Source organism: Lingula anatina, unplaced genomic scaffold, assembly GCF_051362555.1.
Source record: "Lingula anatina isolate TDL-2025a unplaced genomic scaffold, LinAna3.0 unanchor82, whole genome shotgun sequence".
Lineage (NCBI taxonomy): Eukaryota > Metazoa > Brachiopoda > Lingulata > Lingulida > Lingulidae > Lingula > Lingula anatina.
In genome coordinates this window covers 1,786,353-1,812,256 of record NW_028257603.1, presented here as the reverse complement: position 1 = coordinate 1,812,256, position 25,904 = coordinate 1,786,353, and the positions used below count along the sequence as shown (strand labels likewise).

The window sequence follows — 25,904 nt, the reverse complement described above, 5'->3', positions numbered from 1 at the left end:
CCAAGAAATTTTCTTAAATTGCTGTTTACTAAGTAGGATTTCACGAAACCGATTGCCTTTGTGCGCATTGGGTTTTAGAGAACATCGTATGAAATCTCATGTCTTTACTGTCAGCGTGCCTCTGAAAGTTTAAAAGCATAGCTGCTGACAGAAGAGATTTGAGCTCCACTGTCCTCTAAAATTCCTTAAAAAAGTGTCTTTGTGTCAACTCTATAGTGTCACTTCACATTTCAGAAGATGACTACCTTTGCCATTTTTGCGTTAGTTGCATTGGGTCTGGCCGCCGTAATGCAAGAAGCTGAATCTATCTGCTGCTATCAGATTGGGTATAATTTCTGCGCAGACTGCACGTGGGTGGGTCTACTAGTACCGGGGTATTTCCTCGGGAAATGCATTGAGAACACATTTACAACACATGTTTGGTATCAGGGAACTTAGCATTACAGGAGGAAAATGATACCGTATATTTTAGTAATAACTGTAGAACAAAGCTAGAAGTCTATTTTTATATTGTTTATTGAAATTCGCTAAGTAAATGGTCGTAAGTAAAAGGAAATCATTCTGTACATATGTGGGTTTGTGTGCGTGTGCAGTGTCGGTGCGATGTGTTGGAGGGGGAAAAGAGAAAGGAAAAGATTTTTAATTCCCTATTTACATTACAGACATTCTTTTACTGTTCATATGGGAAATGTAACATATTTGGCTGCGCATGTACCAGTCCGTGTAGAACTGACTGCGGCCCGGTCACAGAGTACGTAAGAAACACACACTCTCTCTCTCTCTCTCTCTCCCCCTCTCTCTCTCTCGTCCCATTCAGAATCAGTGACTTACAAGTCCGAGTGTCAAATATGGCGACCCACCACAAAGCTTGCCGTCTACGCCACTAAAAGGGACTGTTCAGAATAGATGGTCTGGGTACTAACTGATCGGCCGACTAAATATGGCCGACCCAGTTCAAAACCGATACCGCCAATTCCATGATGGTCTCCGCGCCTCCACACGTGCTGTCGCTGCAGGGGCCTAGCAATGAAACCTCGGAGACGAGATTTAATCCATTTAATGTGTGTAGGCGAAGAGACCGTCGGGAATCAGCGACATCGCTTTTGCAATGTGGACGGCCATAATAATCGGTGGATATGTTAGTATTCGGATGATCTATTGCAGGGGCGGATTGAGGCCGTCTTCTGGGTCTTCCGGAAGACGGTCAGATTTTCAAGTTAACATTGACGAGTATCTACATGTATTCTTTTTCTGTCGGAAGACGGTAAAAAAAAGAGAATGTGTCAACAAAGATGGAAGACTGTCAGAAAATATTTTTGGATCCGCCCCTGTATTGTGCAGGACCCCATAGACAATAAATAGATATCCCGTGGGAAAGTACACTATTCAACTGGGGCGATCATATTTGACTTTGGACTAAATATAGTCCCCTATTTTGAACGGGCCCTCTCTCTCTCTCTCTCTCTCTCTCTCTCTCTCTCTCTCTCTCTCGTAGATAGATAGTGCGTATTCAGAACAGAGGGTAGATAGGTTCTCTCTATCTCGGAGCCAAATCCGTTTAATGGCGCGTGTGCATGTAAAGACGGGGAAGCATCGGGGCTTGCTTTTAAGTGGGGTCGGCCATATTTTGTCGGCGTTAGAGCGCGTTCAGAACATATTATCTGCGGGTTTACTGATCCGCGGACTGAATAAGGTCAACCCAATTAAAATTGTGGAGTCGAGATTTAATCCGCGGGTTGGTCCACATGTAAGCGCTCTTGGTCTGTGGATCATCTGCTCCAAAGGTTCCCTTTTCAGCTTGGCCGTAAATAGATGCTAAGATGGATTGCGCGTGACGTCGTACTCAAAGACTCGAGGAGCCTGCACCACGGGCATTCATAAAGTATGGAGTTATTATTCAGAAATAAAACGTAGGAATTGGTGTTTTCTACTTTGGTGAACATTCCATAATGCATATAACAGTTTAAGACTTGAAATGGAATTTTAAAAATGCGCCGCAACAATATAAAGAGAGTTTACTTATGTAGTTATTGAAGTTTAAAAGGGTGACATATTGTTGAACTTTGTTAACCATACTGCTAGTGTGAACTGCGCATTAGGTGCATGTTTTACATATCATCTGGCCAATTTGAAAAGCAGTGGTGTACACGGAAACCATCTATATCCAAGAACCCTAGTGGTGGACGTATTATATTTTAGAGGTCTCCCTATCAATCATACCATCTACCGGGGTCCTGTGATAATTTTCACTAGATATTCACGAGTATTACTCTGGCTTTCCTGTACACATTCCTTTTTTTGCAATAATAATAATAATAATAATAATAATAATAATAATAATGATAATAATAATGATTGAGAAAAATAACGAATTGCAAAATTGAAAATAATGACAAAGGGACCATTCCCACAGATATTAGGACTCCTGGGGAGTCTCACTAAATTGCTGTCAACTTGATCGGGTTAAATGTCTGTCACATCTAATAAAGATGTAAGGGGGTAATTGTCTTTACCCCCTAGCTGATTCGGTAGCCGTGGCAGACATTCAAGCCAGTTATTTGAAAGCAATTTAGTGAGACTATCCAGGGAGATCAAGTAGATCGATCCAGATGGATTGATCTAGGCATGTAACCCAGTCAAAGAATCGAAATAAGTAATAAAGTCATCGCTGAGCTGGTATATGGTAGATATCCGAAAAAGTATATGTTCACAAGAATTCAAGAACATGCTTACATTATTTGTTCAGTGTTAAAAACGAGTGGGTGATTCTTGGGGAAAAATACCACGTTACCTGTACTTGCACACGCGGGAAAAGGGCCGAGAAGGATGCAGTGTTTGACGACGAAGACGCCAATGGTGACGACAACATTGACCGACAGGAGTTCGATCCTGATCTGCAGTAGCTCTGATATACGAGGATGAAAAGCGCAGCACTTTTTCCATCCTTATTTGACATTTGGAAAATCATTGGGAATCGATCTTTCTCAAGAAGTTAACTTTCGAAATTCTTTGAAATTATGTAAAACAATATTGCTGTTTATATGAAATTCAGATAGCATCGCAACAAGTGTCTTTGTGTTTCATTTACTTATTATAATTATTGTTTACTGAGTTTTGACACGCAATCTTGCAATCTTTTCTAGTTTTTTTTTTTTTTTTTTTTTTTTTTTTTTTTTTTTTTTTTTTTGATCGAGAAACGATATGGGCACATCGGCGACCTTCATCTCCGCCAGGTTCCACCTCCCTTACCACACAGTATCCAAACGTGGTCCTTTTTCATTGACTGTTTGTCCCCTTCAAAAAGCAGCAAACTACTCTCTTGCTTTTTATAATATCTCTCAATTATCACAGAAAGGGTGCTTTATGCATATGCCCAAACAGCCGTTTATGACTTAATAGATATTTTATGACATTTAGATTGGTGAAATTAAAAAAAATTAAATAAATAAATAAATAAATAGATAAATAAATAAATAAATAAATAAATAAATAAATAAATAAATAACTCGATTCCAAGACCCAAGTATTATTCTAAAATAAGCATCAATTTTCAAGCACCGGAATATTCCACAAAGTCAATGCATGAGTTAAACCAAGAAGTTGTAGAGTAGAACTTCTTGATTAAGCAAAGAAACCAAACAGGTAAAACATATTAATGGCCAGGTTTTATGATTTTTTTATATGTCAAAAGGTCATCAAGTGTGAGGCTCGCTTAAGGTGGTGTAGGAAAAAAACTGCCATTAAAATATTGTGATAAATTTCAACATCAGCCTGGTCCATCTGGAGTTGGGAATTATTGTGTTAAAGGTATACGATGTGGGATTTAAACACATTCTAAGTTCATGAATTACTTCTCGTTGCTTTTATTTGAGGATAATTATAATTTTTAAAACATAAATAGAAAGATGAATGGCCTCAATCAATATCGCCAAAAATTAATCATATTCACCGTCCCTTGCCCACCCTTGGTAGTGAGCCATCTTGGCACTGTCTGTAAAGTCGCGCGATATCTGTTAGTGGAGGCATTGTAGTGCGAAACATTGTTTGGATCTCCTTTTTTCAAAATTGTTACAGAGTTCTAGAGAGAGTCAGGAAAGAAAAATGAAGATAAATACCGTTTACCCCAGGATAACTCCATAAATGTGATTTTGGAATGAAAATCCTCATTTGTGTACCTTAAAGTTGAAATGCCTATTAATCTTTGTTTTAACCCATATCAGCCGTTACAAACGAGCTAAATCTAAGGCCCTATTGGGTATTATGGTTACCCGTGAAAGCCACTGTTTTATTTTCCGAAATACGTGAAACGTTCACAGCGTGATCGTTGAAGCCCCCCATTCCCCTGCCCCGACTTGTAAATGCGGCCTTTTATTCTTCGTCCTTATTCAAACGAAGGCATTGTTGTTATACCCAGACTTGCATTTTCAATGAGATACTAATTAAGTTTTTATTGCTGGGAATTGTGAACTGTGAACACCCCCCCCCCCTCAAAAAAAAAAAAAAAAAAAAAAAAAAAGGGACCTTCTAAACTGCTACCAAGTACGGGCAATTTAAGCCGGAAGTGGCACACGAGCTTGAGCCTTAAAAGAATAACCTTTTAACCCTCAAGTGACCGAGTGGGGTCATTTACGACCCCAGCCATATGATTTAATGTGCCATCTCTTTATTTTTTATTCGAATTTTCTTTCCTTGCATGAGTTTGTCAGTCTACTAATCCTACACACTTTCACAGTTTTTTGTAGGGATCAACCAATTAGTGTGGCGTATACATCAAAAACTCTTGTGGGGTCATTTATGACCCCAAAGAGAAGCATTGGTTTTTACATATTAGTTTTTAAGTTTTATTCAAATGTTTTGCCCAAGCAACACTGACAGGACATGCATGTGCTTCATGCAACCAGCCAGTGTGCCCAAAACATAGGCACAAATAAGTGGTTTGTGAAGATTGTGCTTGAAGTGTTACTAATAGTGCATCACTGAATCTAATTTCAGTAGCTTTGTTGGAACTTGTTCTCATAACTGGGTCTCTCATTTTGACGGTTACAATTTTCGGGTATTTCTGAAATCTAAATAATTCTGTCGATATCATATTATACATATATTAACAAATTGTTTGTGTGGATTTAGTTTTATACACAGCTGTGGTAGTAACATACATGTAGGTTGATTGAATGTGTTCTGAGTAGTATGACTTCCTTACCAGCATTCGGGTATTCCCTACTCAGCAAGTCAGCTAATTATTCTTATTGAAGTTAGCAGGATGTTATCTCAACATAAATCAAAATATTTTTACTCAAAGTAATTTTGTAATGTACTTTTTTCATTTAGTGTAGCAAATAAAAAGAGAAATATTTCTGCAAGTGGAAACTGACAAGGACTGTCTAAATACCGGTGTAATGTTGTTCTTAAAATCTGTGCTTGGATATTTCATGCAATAAAAGTATTATTACCAAATACTTATTACATTAGATCATTATAAAATACTTGTCTTAAATCCTGGGAGTAGTATGGGTGTGATAAAGCCTCAACAGTCTTTTATAATAAGGATCCCTGTACAGAGCACAATGGGGTCATAGATGACCCCACTTGGTCATTTCAGTCAGTAAAATAGCTTGGTCTCTTGAGGGTTAAACAAAGTGGTCTATCAGGAATTCTGCATGCAGTTCACAATATCTGAAATATAAATATAATGTCTGAGTGGTTGCTCACATAAACTTGCACACGAATGGTATTAAATTACATGAAAATTAAAAAAAATGATTTAGTAAAATACTTAAAACTACATAATATAACCTTCCCCCTTCAATTTCTGAAAAAATAACACCAGTGGTCCCTCTTAAAATTACAATTTAGGCCAGCTGAACCATAGTTCTAAACCGTACCGTTTGATAACCTTCGCATATACTAGCATCTATGAAGGAATTTGTCTCCAAGAGACACATAAAGTGGCCATAGGTCTACATGGTCTGTTTTTACACGCCTTGAACACTGTAAATAAAGTTCTAAATAATTTTGATAAAAACGAGAGAGAATTGTACAGTGAAAGGCGAATTGAGATTGAGGATAGTTTTAATCAAAACTGAAAGACGAAATGTATCTTTTTTTTAGTGATAAGTTTTAAAATGAAAGGCTATAAGTGTATAAACGTTTCAAGACTACCGGTATGAGACCATAAGTCTTGAGTACTGCTGAAGAGAGAGAGAGAGAGAGAAATTATCTTAATTGCACTGGTTTCATTTGATAAAAGTAGTCCTACGAAAAACGAAAACGAATTAAGTTTTATAAGCTGTTCATCGTAACTTTTAATTTTCACACTTTTTACCCCTATGAATGTATTTCAATAATTCAACACGATTCTCCATTCATTCTGCATTGCATTCCAGTATAAAATAGATCAAAGTAGTCTCTGAATCAAAAGTTGTTAGAACCAGTATTGTAATGTGCGTTTTCAATAACAGATGTATGGGACGCTTTTATAGAAAAACCCGCATATGTCTGGACATTCAGCCCGTCAGTTTAATTGATTTTTAAAAATTCTGGTTAAATATATGAATGTGAGGTTTGTCAACATTTGTAAATTCTGCTTAAAAGTTTTAAAAGTTGTGTTAGGCTAGTAAACTGAGCGAAAAAATTGGTCTTACTCAGGACTCATTGCAAAAAAAAAATGTAATGACGTTTTTTAGAAAGCTAAATATCCAAATTTTAACATATTAAAATGTAAGTAGTGGTTTCTAAGTCATTTTTTTTAAGATGACCGCCAATATATTATGTCACTATAGGTAAAGGATGGTCTTATTATTTTAGGAGTATTTTGCTGGAGTAAACGAGTTATAAGACCTTGAAATATATCCAGACTTACAGACAAAGAACACTTTGTCGAAGAGAAAAACTTATTTAATAGGAATTATTCACAAAGGACTTTGGCTTGAGGTCAAAGTCAGGCAAGGGTCATTTGTACAGATTTTTACCTGAAATGTTGGCCGCCAGCAAGTGTATTCATAAGGGTTCTTTAAGACTTAAGTTTTTTTTATCAGTAGGGATTTATTGCCAAAAATAAATAGTTATATCCAAATTTAAACAAATTAAAACTCTAGAAAAATCTAAGTGGTGGAAAAAAGTTTTAAAGGCAGCTTTTTCCAAGATGGCCACCATTATATTGTGTCACTGTAAGAGTATTCATAAGGCTTCATAAATAAAAAAAAATCCAAACAGTAAATCTTCAGTAAATATTCAACTCACGAATGTTGTTTTACCCCCTTTATGAATAATATTGATGAATAAATAATGGAGCTATTTAAAGTAAGTTTTTTAAATTTATTTTTAAAAGTTGTACAGATCTACAGTCAATAAAAGTGTCACCACCTAAATCAGAGTAATCAAAGTAGGCAGATCTTGGGTAGTTATAATGCCTGGTCTACTTATAACGTGACTAATGAGTATAAAACCGATGTACCGTGGAATTGTATTGTTGGTTTTGTACATGTACAGCAAATGTTATTCCTGTCTTCCTCCATTATGGAAAGATACGGGCAATTAACTAACGATTATAGACGTCAAGTTATTAACCTGAAGAGGCGGAATATAAGCAATTGCATAACAGTTGAATTGTTCAGTCAGAACCGTGCAGAGGGTCTGGTCTCGGTATGGAAACACTGGATCAAGAGACAAATTGCCTCTGATGGCTGGTCCAAGAAAAACTACTGACCGTGAAGACCGACGACTGATTTTGATGTCCAGGTTGTAAAAGCATTTGAACCACATGTACGGAGCAGCATATTCACCATGGTGTGGGGCTGCATCAGCATCCCTGGCGTGGGCGAATTGATAGTGGTTAATGGAAACAGGAATCACCAGCAATATATCGATATTTTTTAGTCAGGCTTGCTACAATCTATTACCTACATGTTTGGTTACAGAAATTATCCATCTGTTCACCAGGATGACAATGCTCCTTGCCACAGACCCAGAGCAGTTGATGATTGGTTTGACCAACAGGACATTTGCAGGGTGATGTGGCCTGCCCAGAATCCGGATGCAAACATAACAGAAAATATGTTGAATGATATGTCAAAACTTTTGACAAATGCCCGTCCAACCAGCTGACAAACTCTGTTAGATTCAGTGTTTCATGCTATGGCCAGCATAAGCTCTGAACGCATCAAACAATTATATGAATCCTTGCCTCGCAGACTGGCAGCTATTATTAGGTCACGTGGCTATGCCACTAATTACTAATTTTGGACTGAAACTGCATATCTTGGGATAATGTATATTTTGTTATCATTTTTTTTTTTTTTTTTTTGTGAAATTTGATTTTAATAAAATGATACCAGGAGCATATAATCCCAAAGTCATTTATCTCCCACAAAGTATTGGTGACACTTCTATTGTCCAGTGTGTGTTTGTGTATCAGAAGTGCCTCTACAATATACATACAGTAGACCTATGGAAAATTAAATCGGAGGCTATAATTTTGTAATAGACTATACTATGGGTCCTGTGACCAAAGAGTTATTAGATAGCCAAAGAGTTATTAGTTACCATAGCTGGGAACTGCCAACATATAGGTACCAGTAGATTGAGCTTTATTCTTACATTTTCACCGAATATCATACTTTTACAATTATAACTGTTCAAAAAAAAAAAAAAAAAAAAAAAAATGTAAATATCAACGCTTCAATTTAGACAGATTACTGCAAAAATTACCTTGCAAACGGAAATTGTCCCTTCTTTTTTCGCCCACCCCTCTCAGAAAATTGTCGTGCAGCTGGAAAATGGACTAAAAACAGAAGGCGACACCAAAGAAAAACACCAAATAAGCAGAAGATAGGTTTATATTTACTGTCCTGGTCGTGTGGTTGCTCTAAAAATCTAGTAAACGCGTGGTCTTAAAATCAAATTAAAGATGATAATGACGTTTTGTATGAAATGTGAATGATTCTCGTTCTTTAGTACTGAACCCACACAACTTGGATAACTTTTAAGCAGAATGTACAAAGTCTGACAACCTTCACATTCATACCTCCACCCATGAAAAGAATCTAAAAGCTGATGGTTTGAAATGCCTAGACATATGAGTTTTTTTCTATAAAAGCGTCTCAAACATCTGTTATTGAAAACGCACATTACAATACTGGTGTTAAAATCAAATTGAAGATGATGTCGACGTTTTATGTGAAATGTGAACAATTCTGCTTCCTTAGTAGAAAGCTCACATAACTTTTATAACTTTAAAGCAGATTTTACAAACTTTGACAACCTTCCCATCCATATATTTGCCAACATAAAAAAATCAGTTAAACTGACGGAGTAAATGTCTAGACATATGAGGGTTTAACTATGCATCTGTAACTGAAAACGCACATTACAATACTGGTACTAACAACTTTTGATGCAGAAGCTACCGGTGCTTTGATCTAATGTATACGGGAATGCAACGCAGAACGAATGGAGAATCGCGATGAATATGTGATATACATTCATAGGGTGAGATGTGTGAAAATTAAAAGTTACGATGAACTACTTATAAAGTTTAATTCGTTCTAGTATATCATAGGACTACTTGCATCAAATGAAACCCGAGCAATACATCTCTCTCTCTCTCGCTCTCTCTCCAGCAGTATCCAAGACATATGGTCTCATGCCGATAGTCTTGAAAAGTTTATAAACTTTCATTTGAAAATTCTGTTCCTAAAAATAGATCCAAATAATCAAAGAACTTTCAAGAATTCGAACCCGCGACCAAATATCAAATGTGCACCAGCTCCTCAAATGTTCCCTGTGATTTTATTTGTTGTACGTTAAGAAGCAACATATGTTCCACTCCACCGGCGTAACTAAACAGAATACAGTGTCACCACTTTTTCAAACCTAACATAGGGGGTTTTCAGTAAAAATTTGTCATCAGACCTCTGAATCCTTTAATTCGTTGATAATTCGATGATGTTATAATATATTAGATGTCTAATGACCACATTCAACCAGATAAAACTAGATTTTAAAATGCGCATGCGTATAACCTAAAGATAAATTGTCTTTCTGATGAAAATTATTTCAACCAATGAAAATCAGTCTCGAACACACATTATTTTTCTGCGCATTGCCGAACCAATCGGTAAATGATAATCCAGACTTAAGTAAATCATAGTGAAATACCTGTACCAGTACATAACTTTGATATCCGTTTCACATGCTTTGGTCTCTTCAGATGACAGGCCTGTACTCCACTTCAAAAATCGATGCCTTGACGAAGCTTGCGCTGCTGATGAAAACGGTATAAGTAGTTCAAACTGTCGACGTTTTCAATCATTTCGAGACTGAGAGAGGTAATCAAGGATTACTCAGGTAAAAAATTCTGTCCAAGAAATTTTCTTAACTTGCTGCATATTAAGTAGGATTTCACGACGCCGATTGCCTTTGTGCGCATTGGGTTTTAGAGAACACCGTATGAAATCTCACGTCTTTACTGTCAGCGTGCCTCTGAAAGTTTAGACTTTAGCATAGCTGCTGTCAGAAGAGATTTGAGCTCCACTGTCCTCTGAAATTCCTTTTGCCTTTGTGTGAACTCCATGTTGTCACTTCACATTTCAGAAGATGACTACCTTTGCCATTTTTGCCTTAGTTGCGTTGGGTCTGGCAGCTGTAATGCAGGAAGCTGAATCTATCTGCTGCCGTGAGAAAGGTTATAGGTTCTGCGCAGACTGCACGGTGGTGAGTCTACTAGTACCAGGGTATTTCCTCGGGAAATGCATCCAGAACACATTACAACACATGTTTGGTATCAGGCGAACTTAGCATTACAGGGGGAAAATGATACCGTACATTTTTGTTGTAAATGTAGAACAAAGCTAGAGGTACATTTTTATATTGTTTACTGAAATTCGTTAAGTAAATGGTCGTAAGGAAATAATTCTGTACATATGCGGGTTTGTATGCGTGTGCAGTGTCGGTGCGCGTGTGTTGGAGGGGGAAAGAGAGAGTGAGAGATAGTTATTAATTCCCTATTTATATTACAGAGAACCCCTTACTGTTCATATGGGAAATGTAACATATTTGGCTGCGCATGTAAAAATTCATGTAGAGAGGACTGCGGCTCGTACATATAGTACGTAAGAAAAACTCTCTCTCTCTCTCTCTCTCTCTCTCTTGCCCCATTCAGAATTAGTGACTTACTAGTCCAAGTGTCAAATATGGCGACCCACCACAAAACTTGCCGTCTACTCCACTAAAAAGGGACTGTTCAGAATAGATGGTCCGGGTACTAACTGACCGACCGACTAAATATGGCCGACCCATTTCAAAACCGATACCGTAAGTTCCATGATGGTCTCCGCGCCTCCACACGTGCTGTCGCTGCAGGGGCCTAGGAATGAAACCTCGGAGACGAGATTTAATCCCTTTAATGGCGCGTGTGTAGGCGAAGAGACCATCGGGAATCAGCGGCATCGCTTTTGCAATGTGGTCGGCCATATTTAGTCGGTGCATCAGTTTGTATCCATATTTGACCTTTGGACTAATTAGTCTCCTATTTTGAATGGCCCCCCTCTCTCTATCGTAGATAGATAGTTCGCATTCAGAACAGATGGTAGATAGGCTTTCTCTTTCTCGGGGCCGAGATTTATTCCGTTTAATGGCGCGTGTGCACGTAAAGACGGGAGACAATCGGGGCTTGCATTCAAGTGGGGTCGGCCATATTTTGTCGGCGAAGCCGTTAGAACGCATTTAGAACAGATTATCTGCCGGCTTACTGATCCGCGGACTAAATAAGGTCAACCCCATTAAAAAACAAAATATCCCATTTAAAAAACTTGGAGCCGAGATTTAATTTTTTGTTTTCGACTTTGGTCAACATTTCTTAACGCATATAACAGTTTATGACTTGAAATTATATTTCAAAAATACGCCGCAACAATATATAGAGAATGTGCTTATGTAGTTTTTGAAGTTTAAAAGGGTGATATGTTTTGCATATCATCTGGCCAATTTGAAAATCAGTGGTGTACGCATAAACCTTCTATATCCAAAAACGTTCGTGGTGGACGTATTATTTCTTACAGGTCTCCCTATCAATCAAAACATCCACCAGGGTCCTGTGATAATTTTCACCAGATATTCACGAGTATTTCTGGCTTTCCTGTACACATTCCTCTTTTGCAATAATAATAATTATTATTATTATTATTATTATTATTATTATAGTAATAACAATGGTGATGAAATAAATGATTGAGAAAAATAACGAATTACTAATTTTAAAATAATGACAAAGGGACCATTCCCACAGATATTTGGATCGATCTATCTCCCTGGGGAGTCTCACTTAATTGCTGTCAATTTGGTTGGCTTAAATGTCTGTCACATCTAATAAAGATGTCAGGGGGTAATTGTCTTTACAACCTAGCTGATTCGGTAGGCGTGGCAGACATTTAAGCCGGTTATTTGATAGCCATTTAGTGAGACTATCCAGGGAGTTACAGTACATCTGGATCGATCTATGCATGGGAACCCAGTCAAAAAATATATATTTATAATAAGGTCATCGCTGAGCAGGTATATGGTAGATATCTAAAAAGTAATATGTTCACAAGAATTCAAGAAGATGTTTACATTATTTGTTCAGTGTAAAAACGAGTGGGTGGTTCTTGACGGAAAAATATGACGTCACCTGTACTTGCACGAACGGGAAAAGGGCCGCCAAGGACGCCGTGTTTGGAGTTCGATCCTGATCTGCAGTAGCTTTGATATACGAGGATGCAGAGCGCAGCACTTTTTCCACCCTTTACTGAATCGATATTTCCCAAGAAATTAACTTTCGAAATTCTTTGAAATTATGTAAAACGATATTGCTGTTTATATGAAATTCAGATAGCATAGCAACAGTGTCGTTGTCTTTCGTTTACCTCCTTAAATATGATTTTGGCACGAAAATCCTCATTTGTGTACCTTTCAGTTGAAATGCCTATTTAGCTTTGTTTTAACACATATTAGCCAGTACAAACGAACTAAATCAAGGGTCCCACTGGGTATTTTCTATACCCGGGAAAGCCACTTTTTATTTTCCCGAAATACTTGAAACGTTCACGTTATCCGTGAAGCCCCCCCCCATTCCCCTGTCCTGACTCGTAAATGCAGCCTTTTATTCCCCTTTCTTCCTGAAACGAAGTCATTGTTGTTGTACTCGGTGATCCGTTACTTTCAACTCGCCAGACTCGCATTTTGAATAAGATACCAATAAAGTTTTATTTACTAGGATTTAATGATTTTATTTTCAGTGAACTGTTACCCCCCCCCCCCCCCACACACACACACACACACACACACACAAGTTATGGGACCTCCTAAAATGCTACATGTACCAAGTCCGGTCAATTTAAGCCGGAAGTGACACATGAGATTGAGCCTTAAAAGAAAAACCTTTTAAAGTAAGTGGTCTATCAGTAATTCTGCATACAATACTCAAAATCTGAAATATAAATATGCTTGAGTGGTTGCTCACAGAACTTGCACACGAATGGAATTAAATCACATGTAAAGTAAAAATAAAAAATAATCTAGTAAAAGACTTATAACTACAAAATATAATAAGTAATATTATGCTGTGACAGATTCAGGGGGTGTCAGGGGGGTTCTAACCCCCCCTTTTAATTTCTGAAAAAAATCACACCAGTGGTCCCTCTTTGGAATTTTAGCTGGCTGAATCATTGAACCGTACCGTACCGTTTGATAACATTGACATATACCAGCATCTATGAGAAAAAATGCAATAAGGGTTTCTTCTTCTTGACATTTCATAATTATAGTAAATTTTTCATCAGTTGTTTTGAGGCCAAAATATGTATAGTGTTTTGTAAATACCTTATATAATATTGTTCGCAGGTCGTTGTATAGGGGGCATGTTGTGAGAAAGTGTTTTTCATCTTCTATTTTGTCTTTAGAACAGTAATGGCATATTCTGTCGGTCCGAGGAGTGTTGTGTATCTGCCTATTTCAATGTGGAGTTTATGTCCACTGATGCGAATACGACTTAGATTGTTTTTTCTTTTTTATCGGTATTATGAAGAACGTCTGGATATTTTTTTCTTTTTTAAATGTATTTTTGAATTGCCAATAGGCTCTGGATTTAGATTTGTCCTCAAGCTCACTGTGCGAGTTTTGTATGTACCCACTGATGGTGTGTTCTCTGAACATGCTTAGGAAGTTTATGTGAGGATTCTGTTTTAGCCATACATCTCCAAATCCGTATTATGAAAGCGTCTCAAACATCTGTTAATGAAAACGCACATTACAATACTGGTACTAACAACTATTGATACAGAAACTACTTTGATCTACTGTATACGGGAATACAATGCAGAATGAATGGAGAATCGTGATGAATAATTGATATACATTTTAAGAGAAAAGAGTGAGAAAATAAAAAAATGTTAAAGTTAAAAGTTACCATAAAACATAATCGTTCTCGTATATCATAGGACTACTTGTATCAAATGGAATCCGTGCAAATACGATGATCTTTCTCTCCCTCTCTTTCTCTCCGGCAGTACACTGTGACTGACTCGCCCACTCTGTTTGTACGTTTTTCCTGTAATGGTAATCAAACGCAATCTTTGGAAATCTTTTCTAGCAAAAAACCGATGTTCTCTCAAGAATTTGATCGAGGGTTCAAATGTGCATCAGCTCCTTAAATGTTCCCTGTGATTTCCCTGTGATATTCCATTTCACCGGCGCAACTCAACAGAATATAGTACCGTCACCGTTTTTTAAACCTAGCTTTGGGGGTTTTCAGTAAAAAATTAGTCACCAGACCTCTGAATCCTTTGATTCGTTGATGAATCGATAATGTCATGTCTTATGATTCCGTTCAACCGGATAAAGCTAGATTTTAAAAAATGCGCATGCGTAAAACTTAAAGATTTGTCTTTCTGACGAAAATAATTTCCACAGAAAAAATCAGTCTCAAACATACATAATCTTTCTACGCATTGCCGAACCAGTCGGTGAATGATAATTTAGACTTTGGTAAAATCATTGTGAAATACCTGTACCAGTACATAACTTTGATGTCCGTTCCACATGCTTTGATCTCTTCTGAATACAGGTGCATGTGTACTCTACTTCAAAAGACGATTCCTTGGCGGAGCTTGCGCTGTATTTGAAAACGGGATTAATAGTTCAAAATAGGGAAGTTTTTCAATCATTTCGAGACTGAGAGACAAGTAATCAAGGATTACTCGGGTAAAAATGCTTTCCGAGATATTTTCTTAAATGGCTACATAGTTTTCCACGTTGCCGATTGTCTTTTTGCACTTTGGGTTTTAGAGAACACCGTATGACTTCTCGAGTCTTTACTGTCAGAGTGCCTATAAAAGTTTAGTTTAGCTGCTGATAGAAGAGATGTGAGCTCCACTGTCCTCTGATATTCCTTTTGCCTTTGTGTCAACTCCATGTTGTCACTTCACATTTCAGAAGATGAATACCTTTGCCATTTTTGCGTTAGTTGCTTTGGGTCTGGCAGCTGTAATGCAGGAAGCTGAATCTGTCTGCTGCTATGAGAAAGGGTATAGGTTCTGCGCAGAAAAAAAAAAAACAAAAAAAAAAAAAAAAAAAAAAACAAACAAAACAACACCTTTGTTTAATGAAAACCTGTAGTTAGGGGCTCATGACTCCATAACAAAGACATTTAAACCAAAATGACGGTACAGGATTATAGTTTATGGTCTCCTGGACAAGTCCGGAATTTAAAATAAAACCTTGTTCAAGGATGAAGTTATGCCCCATAACGATTGCTATTTCACTTCAAAATAGAAAGGTGTTGAACTGACGACTGTAGCTTTGAATTGCCTATGCTTATACTTTGCAACGAAAAATATAAACGCCTATAGTTTATATTTTCAAGGACCTTTACATTGTTTAAAATCAGCACAAAGGCAGATGGATTATAGAATAATTATATGCAGGAAAAAAAAACTATTTTGGTATTAGGCTTAATAATTTAAGCCAGCTACAAAGCGGACGTATGTACCGACTGCCTGTATCTGCTTAAAACTAATAGCTGGCAAATGATACAGCGATGCTCAAACTGCAAACCAAATCCTTTGACTTCCGCTGTAAACACAAGGTGACAATTATTAAAACATAACTTACCTTAGTTACATCCAACTTCCGGAATACGGGTGTTCTGGGTCTCAAAATAACACCGTCCTGTGGGCCAATTATATCCCTTAATCAAGGGAGTTGTATCTGGCATACACATTCTAGGATATCCCAGTCCCCCTACGACAGCAACTACATTGTATCAGCGCATTCATTGGACCTAATTGTGACCCTGTCCAAATAGAGTGGAGTTCAAAATACTGAGTTAATTTGCAAGGATCAGGTGGCATTAGGCCAGCCTATACAAATTACGTGTGTGTCCAGGTTATTTCTCTTATAGCCTCGCAAAACAACACCTTTTTGCATTTAATCTTTTGGAATATGATTTGAGAAAAAAATGGGCTCTTAAGTTTAATGTGACGTCCAAGTAAACCAACATATTATTACATATGGCCTGCACATCAGATTAATAACGTTTGGCACGTACACCGAGTATGCTTACTGCTAGATCTACACACATGCGACCTCTGTATGCAGTTATAAACGTACCTTCAGTCCAAGGAAATTTAGTTCCATGCCATTGTACCAGCGGACTTACAGTTAAGGTGGGCATCAATTTATACAAGAGTAGGGAGTGATTTTACGAAAAAATCTAAAAAGATAGTTTCCAAAACCTTATTAGTCAAAACTCGATATGCTTATAACCGGGTAGTATCTAACGAAGCTATTGCTCTATGATGCCGAGTGGGTGTTGAGATAGGTAGCCAGCTGCGGAAAATATTGTGTTGGTTTTGTCCCAGGTGGAACTAACCCCAACGCGTTCAATTTTACCGTTTAGTTGCTTTTGGTCATAACAGGGCCACTGATCCTTGTATTTTGTTGAACTTGCAGAAAATTAAGATTGCCGCAGATATTTTTGTATCTATCTATCTATCTATCTATCTATCTATCTATCAATGCTCTCTAGAAGACAGCAGTTATTATTTCTTAGATAACGGAAATTAATTGAGAAGTAAAAAGTGTACAAAAATGGGATTGGGTCTTTTTTCTTCAGAATGATGACCAAAATACCTTATAATTTCAATAAGTTGTTTTTATTTCAAAGTAAAGCTGAAAAGGACTTCCGAATATATAGCACTATTTGCTCTGTAGTTTTAGTACACCTGTGTAGCAGATAGAGCAAAGCATTAAATCAAAGGAATTGTGAAAAAAACAAGGAAACCTAATCGGTTTACAGAATATGTTGATCGTTTTTGTAGCATAAGGTGTACACTCATCTTTTTTCATACACCAATGTAATTTATATAATGGCATTCATAGTCGAATAAAAAATAACGTTAGTATTTCAACTGACTTGTCTGAAGCTTTGCGTTATGCTCGAAGCTGTCTCGCTATGGCGTACAGTGGAGGGGGGGGGGGGGGGTAATAGCCGGCGAGGCTCACTTCAGATTATTTCTTGGCTACCTGCTCTCGGAGGTGACAGGCTGAAACAGAATTCAAACTGATATTTCAAAATGAACTCATGTTTGGCTATCTATATGAATGAAATGCGCATAAGTTTAATATCATGTAGCACACAAAACCTATCAGAGAAGCAATTTAGCCTGACTAAAATGTCAGTAAATATTATATATATTATTATGTAACTACTTCCCAGAAAAATGCTTACACAAGTTTCAGTTCAAACGCTAACTTATAGAATTGAGTACGTAACATTTCAATAAAAAATTCCACGGTTATAGTAAAAATAATAAGAAGAATTAAAAAGGAAAGACACAAAGATAATGTAAGAAAGTAAGCAAATAGCAAAGAGCGACAACCAAAAGGTCTAGGTTTAACACTACTGGTGGCTGCAGCAGCAACGCAAGTCAAGTGGAATAAGGAAAAAAGTGAAAGAAAATGAAAAAAAAAAATAAAGAAAGAAGGGAAAAATAATTGGATTAATTAATGTATTTAAAAATCATATCTAAAGGATTAAAACCGATGCTCACGGCTCACTATGGCGGGGAAAATAGTATACATGCCTAAACCCAAAGATATTCACCTAACTCGTGTACACTGAAACGGAACCCTTCAAACGTTTTACACAGTCGCTGGGCAATGGTTTTCATTCCCGAGTATACGTAAGTCGGTTCCATGCCAACACGGCGACTCCAAAGCTGAATTGCGTGTCTCTGACGCCTCCCTTGCTTATCCTCCCACATAAGTACCAAGAAATAATTGGTGTAATCCGTGCAGATAATCTTGAAGTGGTTGTTGCCTGCAAAGGAATGATATCCAAGTATAAAGTCTGAAATGCGACTTAGCAAGATCTCCAAATTATATCGACCGATTCAAAAGCTGTTGTATCATTAAAAAAAAAACATCATTTCGGTTATTTTATTTTTTAGCTGTTATATTGAACTTAAGCCCTTAGACGGTATTCTGATCTATTGCGTCTCTTATGTTGTGATCATAGACAACATTACATCTATTTGGGATGGATAAGCTAGTGGAACGCTCCAATATCAATATTGCAAAGCCATCCGTCATAGTTTCAAAAAGGCTTAGGGCTCATTCCCTTCGGTAGTAGAATACACAGAAAGCTGCTGATTATATGGGTGTTGGCAGCATCAGGAGGCGTGTTACTCTGTTTATCTGATTGCATTCAGGAGAGTTCACGCCCAGTTTGATCTACGTAGAACAATAGGGGAGACCGGGGCTAGTTGGCCCAGTTACTAACTTTTAATTTGGCCTTGTAGAGCCAACTGGGAATGGGTTAGAGCAACGAAACTGGTTTTCTGTTTCCAAAATGTTTATGCATTTGTTCACTCAAACTTATTTGGATAGAACAGCAGTACATTTGGCCTGGCTGATTATACGATTGCTTGTCTAATTGTGCAACATCCCAGTCCGCCTAAGCTGCCTGACCTTTGACTTAAACCAGTGAACCTTGGTAAATAATTCATATTATATAAGATTTATTTCAGTGGATATGTCCTTTTAAAGGTACATACGAACCGAGCATCAGTGGAGCGTGGATTCCCAGTAACACATGTAAACCACTTCTACTATTTTCTTATACGACTCACATAAATTCGACATGCCAAGGGATAAACTGAATAGATCACTCGATCAGCCATAAATAGCTTTAGACTGCTCCTTTCTTTAAAATTTTGGTCGGAAATTTAACCTACTTTTGTGACCTACTTTTCTGCCCCATTGACATACAGCATAGAATGCTGGCAGAAAAATCCTTTCAAACATCATTTTAGGGTAAAATTAAATAATGCCTTTTGGTAATTCTCTTAGTTATACTACTTGAAACTATATGCTGGCATTTGGTCGGTTTTTGTGACAAAAATTGACTTTTATGCATCTTTAATTTAACTTTATTTCATTTCTTTAACTTTGTGTATATTTTAAGGTTTTACCTTCATTTATTTTAGCAAAATACTACCTAAATTGGACGGCACCATTTACTTGCAGTGACACAATATAATGGTGGCCATCTTGGAAAAAGCTGCCTTGAAAACCTTTTTCTATCACTTAGATTTTTCAAGATTTTTAATATGTTTAAATCTGGATATTAAGCTTTCTAAAATACCTCATTACACTTTTTTGGCGATAAGTCCCTACTGAAAAACAAACTGTTTAAAAAATTAGGTATTATAAAACCCAATTATAAAGACCACCCTTTACCTACAGTGACATAATACATTGGCGGCCATCTTGAAAAAAACTGCCTTAGGAACCACTACTTAGATTTTTCTAGATTTTTAATATGTTAAAATTTGGATATTTAGCTTTCTTAAAAACGTCATTACAATTTTTGCAATTAGTCCTGGGTTAGGCCAATTTTTTCGCTCAGTTTACTAGTCTAAGAGCGCATTCCCAGATATTTAGATCGATCCAACTAGATCGACCAATCTCCCTGGGTGTTCACGTTAAATTGCTGTTAGCCGACCGCGCACGGAAGTTAATTACCCCGGGGCAGCCATTTAAGCCGGTTAGCAGGCAGTAATCTAGTGAGACTCCCAACAGGGATAGATCGATCTAAAATCTGTGAGAATGGGTTCTTAGAGTGCATTTCCATAGATTTAGATCGATCCATCATCCATCTAGATCGACCTAACTCCCTGGGGGTTCACGCTAAATTGAAAAAAGTTACGATGAACCGCTTATACAACTTAATTCGTTTTCTTAGATCATAGGACTACATTTGTACATTGTACTTGTATCAAATGAAACCAGTGCAATAAAGATAATCTCTCTCTCCACCAGTAGACATATGGTCTCATACCGGTAGTCTTGAAAAGTTTATACACTTTCATTTGAAAACTTATTACTAAAAAAAAAGATCCATGTCGTCTTTCGGTTTTGATTAAAACTATCGTCAATCTCATCATGCAGACCTGCAGCCGCTATATGTGTCACTTGGAGACAATTTGTATTTGTCTTCCTTCATAGATGCTAGTATGTGCGAAGGTTATCAAACGGTACGGTTTAGAACAATGGTTCAGCTAGCGTAAATTATAATTTTAAGAGGGACCACTAGTGTGATTTTTTCAGAAATTGAAGGGGGATGGTTAGGAACCCCCTGACACACCCTAAATCTGACACTGCTTGATATTACCTATCATATTAAGTATTTTGCTAAATCATTTTTTTTTTATTTTCACTTTTCATATAATTTAATACCATTCGTGTGCAAGTTATGTGATCAACCACTCAGACATTATATTTATATTTCAAATACTGTGTAGTGCATGCAGAATTCCTGATAGACCACTTTGTTCAAAAGGTTAGTTTTTTTGGGCTCAATCTTGTGTGTCACTTCCAGCTTAAATTGACCGTACTTGGTACCAGTTAAGGAGGTCTCAATTATTATCATTTTTATTTATTTATTATTTTTTTTAATTTTTATTATTTTTATTTTTATTTATTTATTATTATTTTTTTTTTGGGGGGGGGTGTTTACAGTTCAAATTCCCGGCAATAAAAACTTAATTCGTATCTCATTGAAAGTGCAAGTGTGGCGAGTTGAAAGAAACGAATCTCCGACTAAAACAACAATGCCTTCGTTTGAATAAGGACGAAAAATAAAGGCCGCATTTACAAGTCAGGGCAGGGGAATGGGGGTCTTCAATGATCACGCTGTGAACGTTTCACGTATTTCGGAAAATAAAACAGTGGCTTTCACGGGTAACTATAATACCCAACAGGCCATTAATATGCTTTAACTGTTTGGTTTCTTTGCTTAACCAAGGACTTCTATTCTACAACTGCTTGGTTTAACTCATGCATTGATTTTGTGTAACATTCCGCCGCTTGAAAATTGGTGCTTATTTTAGAATGCTGTGTCGTGGAATCGAGTATTTATTTATTTATTTATTTATTTAAATTTTTTATCTCACCCATCTTAATGCTATAAAATGTCTATTCACTTATATACTATCGTTTGGGCATATGGATATGATGTGATAAAATTGAGAGATATTTTAAAAAGCAAGAGAGGATAGTTTGCTGTTTTTTGAAGAGGACATACAGCCGATGGAAAAGGACCACGTTTAGATACTGTGTGATAAGGGAGGTGGAGCCTGGCGGAGATGGAGGTCGCAGACGTGCCCATATCGTTTTTCGATCAAAATAGCTAGAAATACATGTAAGATTGTGTGTCAAAACCCAGTAAATAATAATAATAACAATAAGTAAATGAAACACAACACCACCTTGTAAAATACCACTTTGGGTATTTTATGATTGATATAAATAATTAATTAAAATAATATTCATATCCTAAGATAAGCTTAGAAGGGGGCAGTCAATAGACATTCGGGAATGATCGTGACCGGGGCACATGGCACGAGATAAAATTTAGAAATGCCTTTGAAGGCTAGGGCGGATAATGATGATCCAGGAATCACGGTGACTGAGTTGGGGCAAAGCCTGAGACAAAAGGACTGCGCTCAGTCAAGTGTTATTTCTTCCTGGTTATTAAAATTCCTGAATGATCTATAAAGGCTGCCCTGTTTTAAGGTAATATCATATCGTATTTTGGCTCTGGCGATATCCTTATACATTTTGGACTGACAGTTAATATGTAGAAGAAACCTCTGTATATTTTCCAAAAAACAGTATTAAATTTCCACTTGCGTCAAATGAGAATCTTGTTCATTTTATTGGATCAGCTGGGCGCACAACACTAAGGCCCAAGAACCAGCGCGTTATCTAACGTGACATTATTTTAACGTAAAGTCTGACTGACGAAGTCTGGGACTTAACAACCTGTTGCGATGCTATCTGAATTTCATATAAACAGCAATATTGTTTTACATAATTTCAATTCCTAATTAACAAAAAAGAATTTCGAAAGTTAATTTCTTGAGAAAGATCGATTCCCAATGATTTTCCAAATGTCAGTAAAGGATGGAAAAAGTGCTGCGCTTTTCATCCTCGTATATCAGAGCTACTGCAGATCAGGATCGAATTCCTGTCGCTCAATCTTGCCGTCATCGTTGGCGTCTTTGTCGTCAAACACGGCATCCTCGGCGACCCTTTTCCCGTGCGTGCAAGTACAGGTAACTTCATATTTTGCCGTCAAGAGCCACCCACTTATTTTTCTTGCTCTGAACAAATAATGTAAACATCTTCTTGAATTCTTGTGAACATATTACTTTTCAGATATCTAGCATATACCAGCTCAGCGATGACCTTATTATTAATATCGATTCTTTGACTGGGATCCCATGCCTAGATCGAACCATTTGGATCGATCTACTCTAACTCCCTGGATAGTCTCACTAAATTGCTATCAAATAACCGGCTTAAATATCTGCCAAGCCTACCGAATAAGCTAGGGGGTAAAGACAATTACCCCCTTACATCTTTATTAGACGTGACAGACAATTTAGCCGGTCAAGTTGACAGCAATTAAGTGAGACTCCCCAGAGAGATAGATCGATCCAAATATCTGTGGGAATGATCACTTTGTCATTATTTTTCAATTTGTAATTATTATTATTATTATTATTATTATTATTATTATTATTATTATTGCAAAAAAGGAATGTGAACAGGAAAGCCTGAAATACTCGTGAATATCTAGTGAGAATTATCACAGTGCCCTTGTGGATGGTATGATTGATAGGGAGAGCTCTAAGAAATAATACGTCCACCCTGAGCGTTCTTGGATATAGATGGTTTGCGCGTACGCAACTGCTTTTCAAATTGGCCAGATGATATGTAAAACATGCACCTAATGCGCAGTTCACACTAGCAGCAAAGTTAACAATATGTCACCCTTTTAAACTTTAATAACTACAAAATTTTTGAATGCCTGTGGTGCAGGCTCCTCGAGTCTTTGGGTACGACGTCACGCGCAGGTAAACTTTGAAGCAGATCATCCACAGACCAAGAGCGCATTCAGAACAAGCTTATTAAATCTCGTCTCCACAATTTTTAATGGGGTATTTGTTTTTAATGGGACTGACCGTATGTAGTCCGCGGATCAGTAAGCCCGCAGATAATATGTTCTGAATGCGCTCTAACGGCTTTGCCGACAAAATATGGCCGACCCCACTTAAAAGCAAGCCCCGATGCTCCCCCGTCTTTACATGCACAAGCGCCATTAAACGGATTTGACTCCGAGATAGAGAGAGCCTATGTACCATCTGGGTCAAATATGGCCGACGCACTTGAATACTGTACTTTCCCACGGGATATCTATTTATTGTCTATGGGGCCATTCACAATAGATTATCCAAATACTTACTGATGCACTGACAATCTTAATATGGCCGACCACATTGCAAACGCGATGCCGCTGATTCCCGATGGTCTGTTCGCCTAAACACGCGCCATTAAACGGTTAAAAATTTCCTCTCTGGCTGATCATTTAGTACCCGGACCATCTATTTGAGCAGTCCCCTTTAGTGGTGTAGGCGGCAAGCTTGTGGTGTAACGTCATATTTGACACTTGAACTAGTAAGTCACTAATTCTGAATGGGACCAGAGAGAGAGAGAGAGAGAGAGAGAGAGAAAGAGTTTTTCTCACGTACTCTATGTGCGAGCCGCAGTCCCGTCTACACGAACCTTTACATGCGCAGCCAAATAAGTTACATTTCTCATATGAACAGTAAGGGGTTTTCTGAAATGTAAATAGGGAATTAATAACTATCTCCCCCTCTCTCTTTCCCCCTCCTACACACGTGCACCGACACTGCACACTCATACAAACCCACATATGTACAGAATGATTTCCTGACGACCATTTGCATATCGAATTACAATAAACAATATAAACATTTATAACTTAAATGCACAGTATCATTTTTCTCCTGTAATGTTAAGATCGCCTAATAGCAAACATGTGTCGTAAATGTGTTCTCAGTGCATTTCCCTAGGAAATACCCCGATAGATTTCCTGTCGACCATTTGCTTATCGAATTACAATAAACAATATAAAAATGGACTTCTAGCTTTGTTCTACATTTATAACTTCTGCACGGTATCATTTTTCTCCTGTAATGCTAAGTTTGCCTGATACCAATCATGTGTTGTAAATGTGTTCTCAATGCATTTCCCTAGGAAATACCCCGGTACTAGTAGACCCACCTTCGTACAGTCTGCGCAATACCCATTCAGTTTCTCACGGCAGCAGATAGATTCAGCTTCCTGCATTAGAGCTGCCAGACCCAACGCAACTAACGCAAAAATGGCAAAAGTAGTCATCTTCTGAAATGTGAAGTGACAACATGGAGTTGACACAAAGGCAAAGGGAATTTTAGAGGACAGTAGAGCTCAAATCTTTTCTGTCAGCAGCTATACTAAACTTTCTGAGGCACGCTGACAGTAAAGTGAGATTTCATACGTTGTTCTTTAAAACCCAATGCGCAGAAAGGCAATTGGCGTCGTGAAATCCTACTTAGTGTACAGAAAATTAAGAACATTTCTTGGACATAATTCTTTACCTGAGTAATCCTTGATTACCTCTCAGTCTCGAAATGATTGAAAATGTCGAAAGATTGAACTATTTATACCGTTTTCATCAGCAGTGCAAGCTTCGTCAAGGCATCGGTTTCTGAAGTGGAGTACACGCCTGTATTCAGAAGGGATTAAAGCAGTGGAACGGACATCAAAGTTATGTACTGGTACAGGTATTTCACTATGATTCACCTTAGTCTGGATTATCATTTACCGCAGAAAGATAATGTGTGTTCGAGACTGATTTTCATTGGTTGAAATCATTTTCATCTTAAAGACATTTATCTTCAGGTTTTACGCATGCACATTTATAAAATCTAGCTTAATCCGGTAGAACACTAATTTGACTTAACATTATCTATTCATCAACGAATCAAAGGATTCAGAGGCCCGATGATTTTTTTTACTGAAAACCCCCAAAGCTAGGTGAAAAAAAATCGGTGACAGTACTGTATTCTGTTGAGTTGAGCCGGTGAAATGGATTATCGCAAGAAATCACAGAGAACATTTAAGGAGCTCATGCACATTTGAAATTTGATCGAGGGTTCAAATTCTAGAGAGTGCATCGAAGTTTTTTGCTAGTAAAGATGTCTAAAGATTGCGTTTGATTACCATTACAGGAAAAAAGTACAAACAGGGTGCGCAAGTCAGTCACGGTGTTCTGCTGGCCGGAGAGAAAGAGAGAGAAAGTTTATCTTACTTCATTCTGCATTGTTTTATGGAAACTTTTAACTTAAATATTTTCATTTTCACACTCTTTTCCCTTAAAATGTGTATCATTTATTTATCACGATTCTCCATTCATTCTGCATTGTATTCCCGTGTACAATAGATCAAAGTAGTTTCTG

At 37.4% G+C, this 25,904-nt stretch overlaps 3 protein-coding genes across 4 annotated transcripts; 2 read left to right on the top strand and 1 right to left on the bottom strand.

The window, feature by feature from the left end:
* Window positions 1-241: 241 nt before the first annotated feature.
* LOC147759179 (uncharacterized) lies at window positions 242-3,055 on the top strand. Its single transcript, XM_086998336.1, has 3 exons — window positions 242-354; window positions 663-751; window positions 2,747-3,055. Exons 1-3 carry the CDS (start codon window positions 289-291, stop codon window positions 2,901-2,903), a joined length of 312 nt encoding a protein of 103 aa, XP_086854462.1. The 5' UTR covers window positions 242-288; the 3' UTR covers window positions 2,904-3,055.
* A 7,097-nt stretch (window positions 3,056-10,152) lies between these two features.
* On the top strand, window positions 10,153-12,872 carry LOC147759178 (uncharacterized). The gene is made up of 4 exons (XM_086998335.1): window positions 10,153-10,344; window positions 10,591-10,710; window positions 11,016-11,104; window positions 12,620-12,872. The coding sequence occupies exons 2-4, from the start codon at window positions 10,594-10,596 to the stop codon at window positions 12,723-12,725; spliced, it is 312 nt and encodes a 103-aa protein (XP_086854461.1). The 5' UTR covers window positions 10,153-10,344; window positions 10,591-10,593; the 3' UTR covers window positions 12,726-12,872.
* Window positions 12,873-21,804: 8,932 nt separating this feature from the next.
* LOC147759177 (uncharacterized) lies at window positions 21,805-25,223 on the bottom strand. Of its 2 annotated transcripts, none has more exons than XM_086998618.1 (4): window positions 25,044-25,223; window positions 24,688-24,807; window positions 24,132-24,220; window positions 21,805-22,700 (listed from the first exon to the last, which is right to left on the bottom strand). In XM_086998618.1, the coding sequence occupies exons 2-4, from the start codon at window positions 24,802-24,804 to the stop codon at window positions 22,541-22,543; spliced, it is 366 nt and encodes a 121-aa protein (XP_086854744.1). In that variant the 5' UTR covers window positions 24,805-24,807; window positions 25,044-25,223; the 3' UTR covers window positions 21,805-22,540. The 2 variants fall into 2 exon arrangements, with proteins under 2 accessions (XP_086854744.1, XP_086854743.1); XM_086998617.1 differs by having other exon boundaries at window positions 25,113-25,193.
* Window positions 25,224-25,904: the final 681 nt, after the last annotated feature.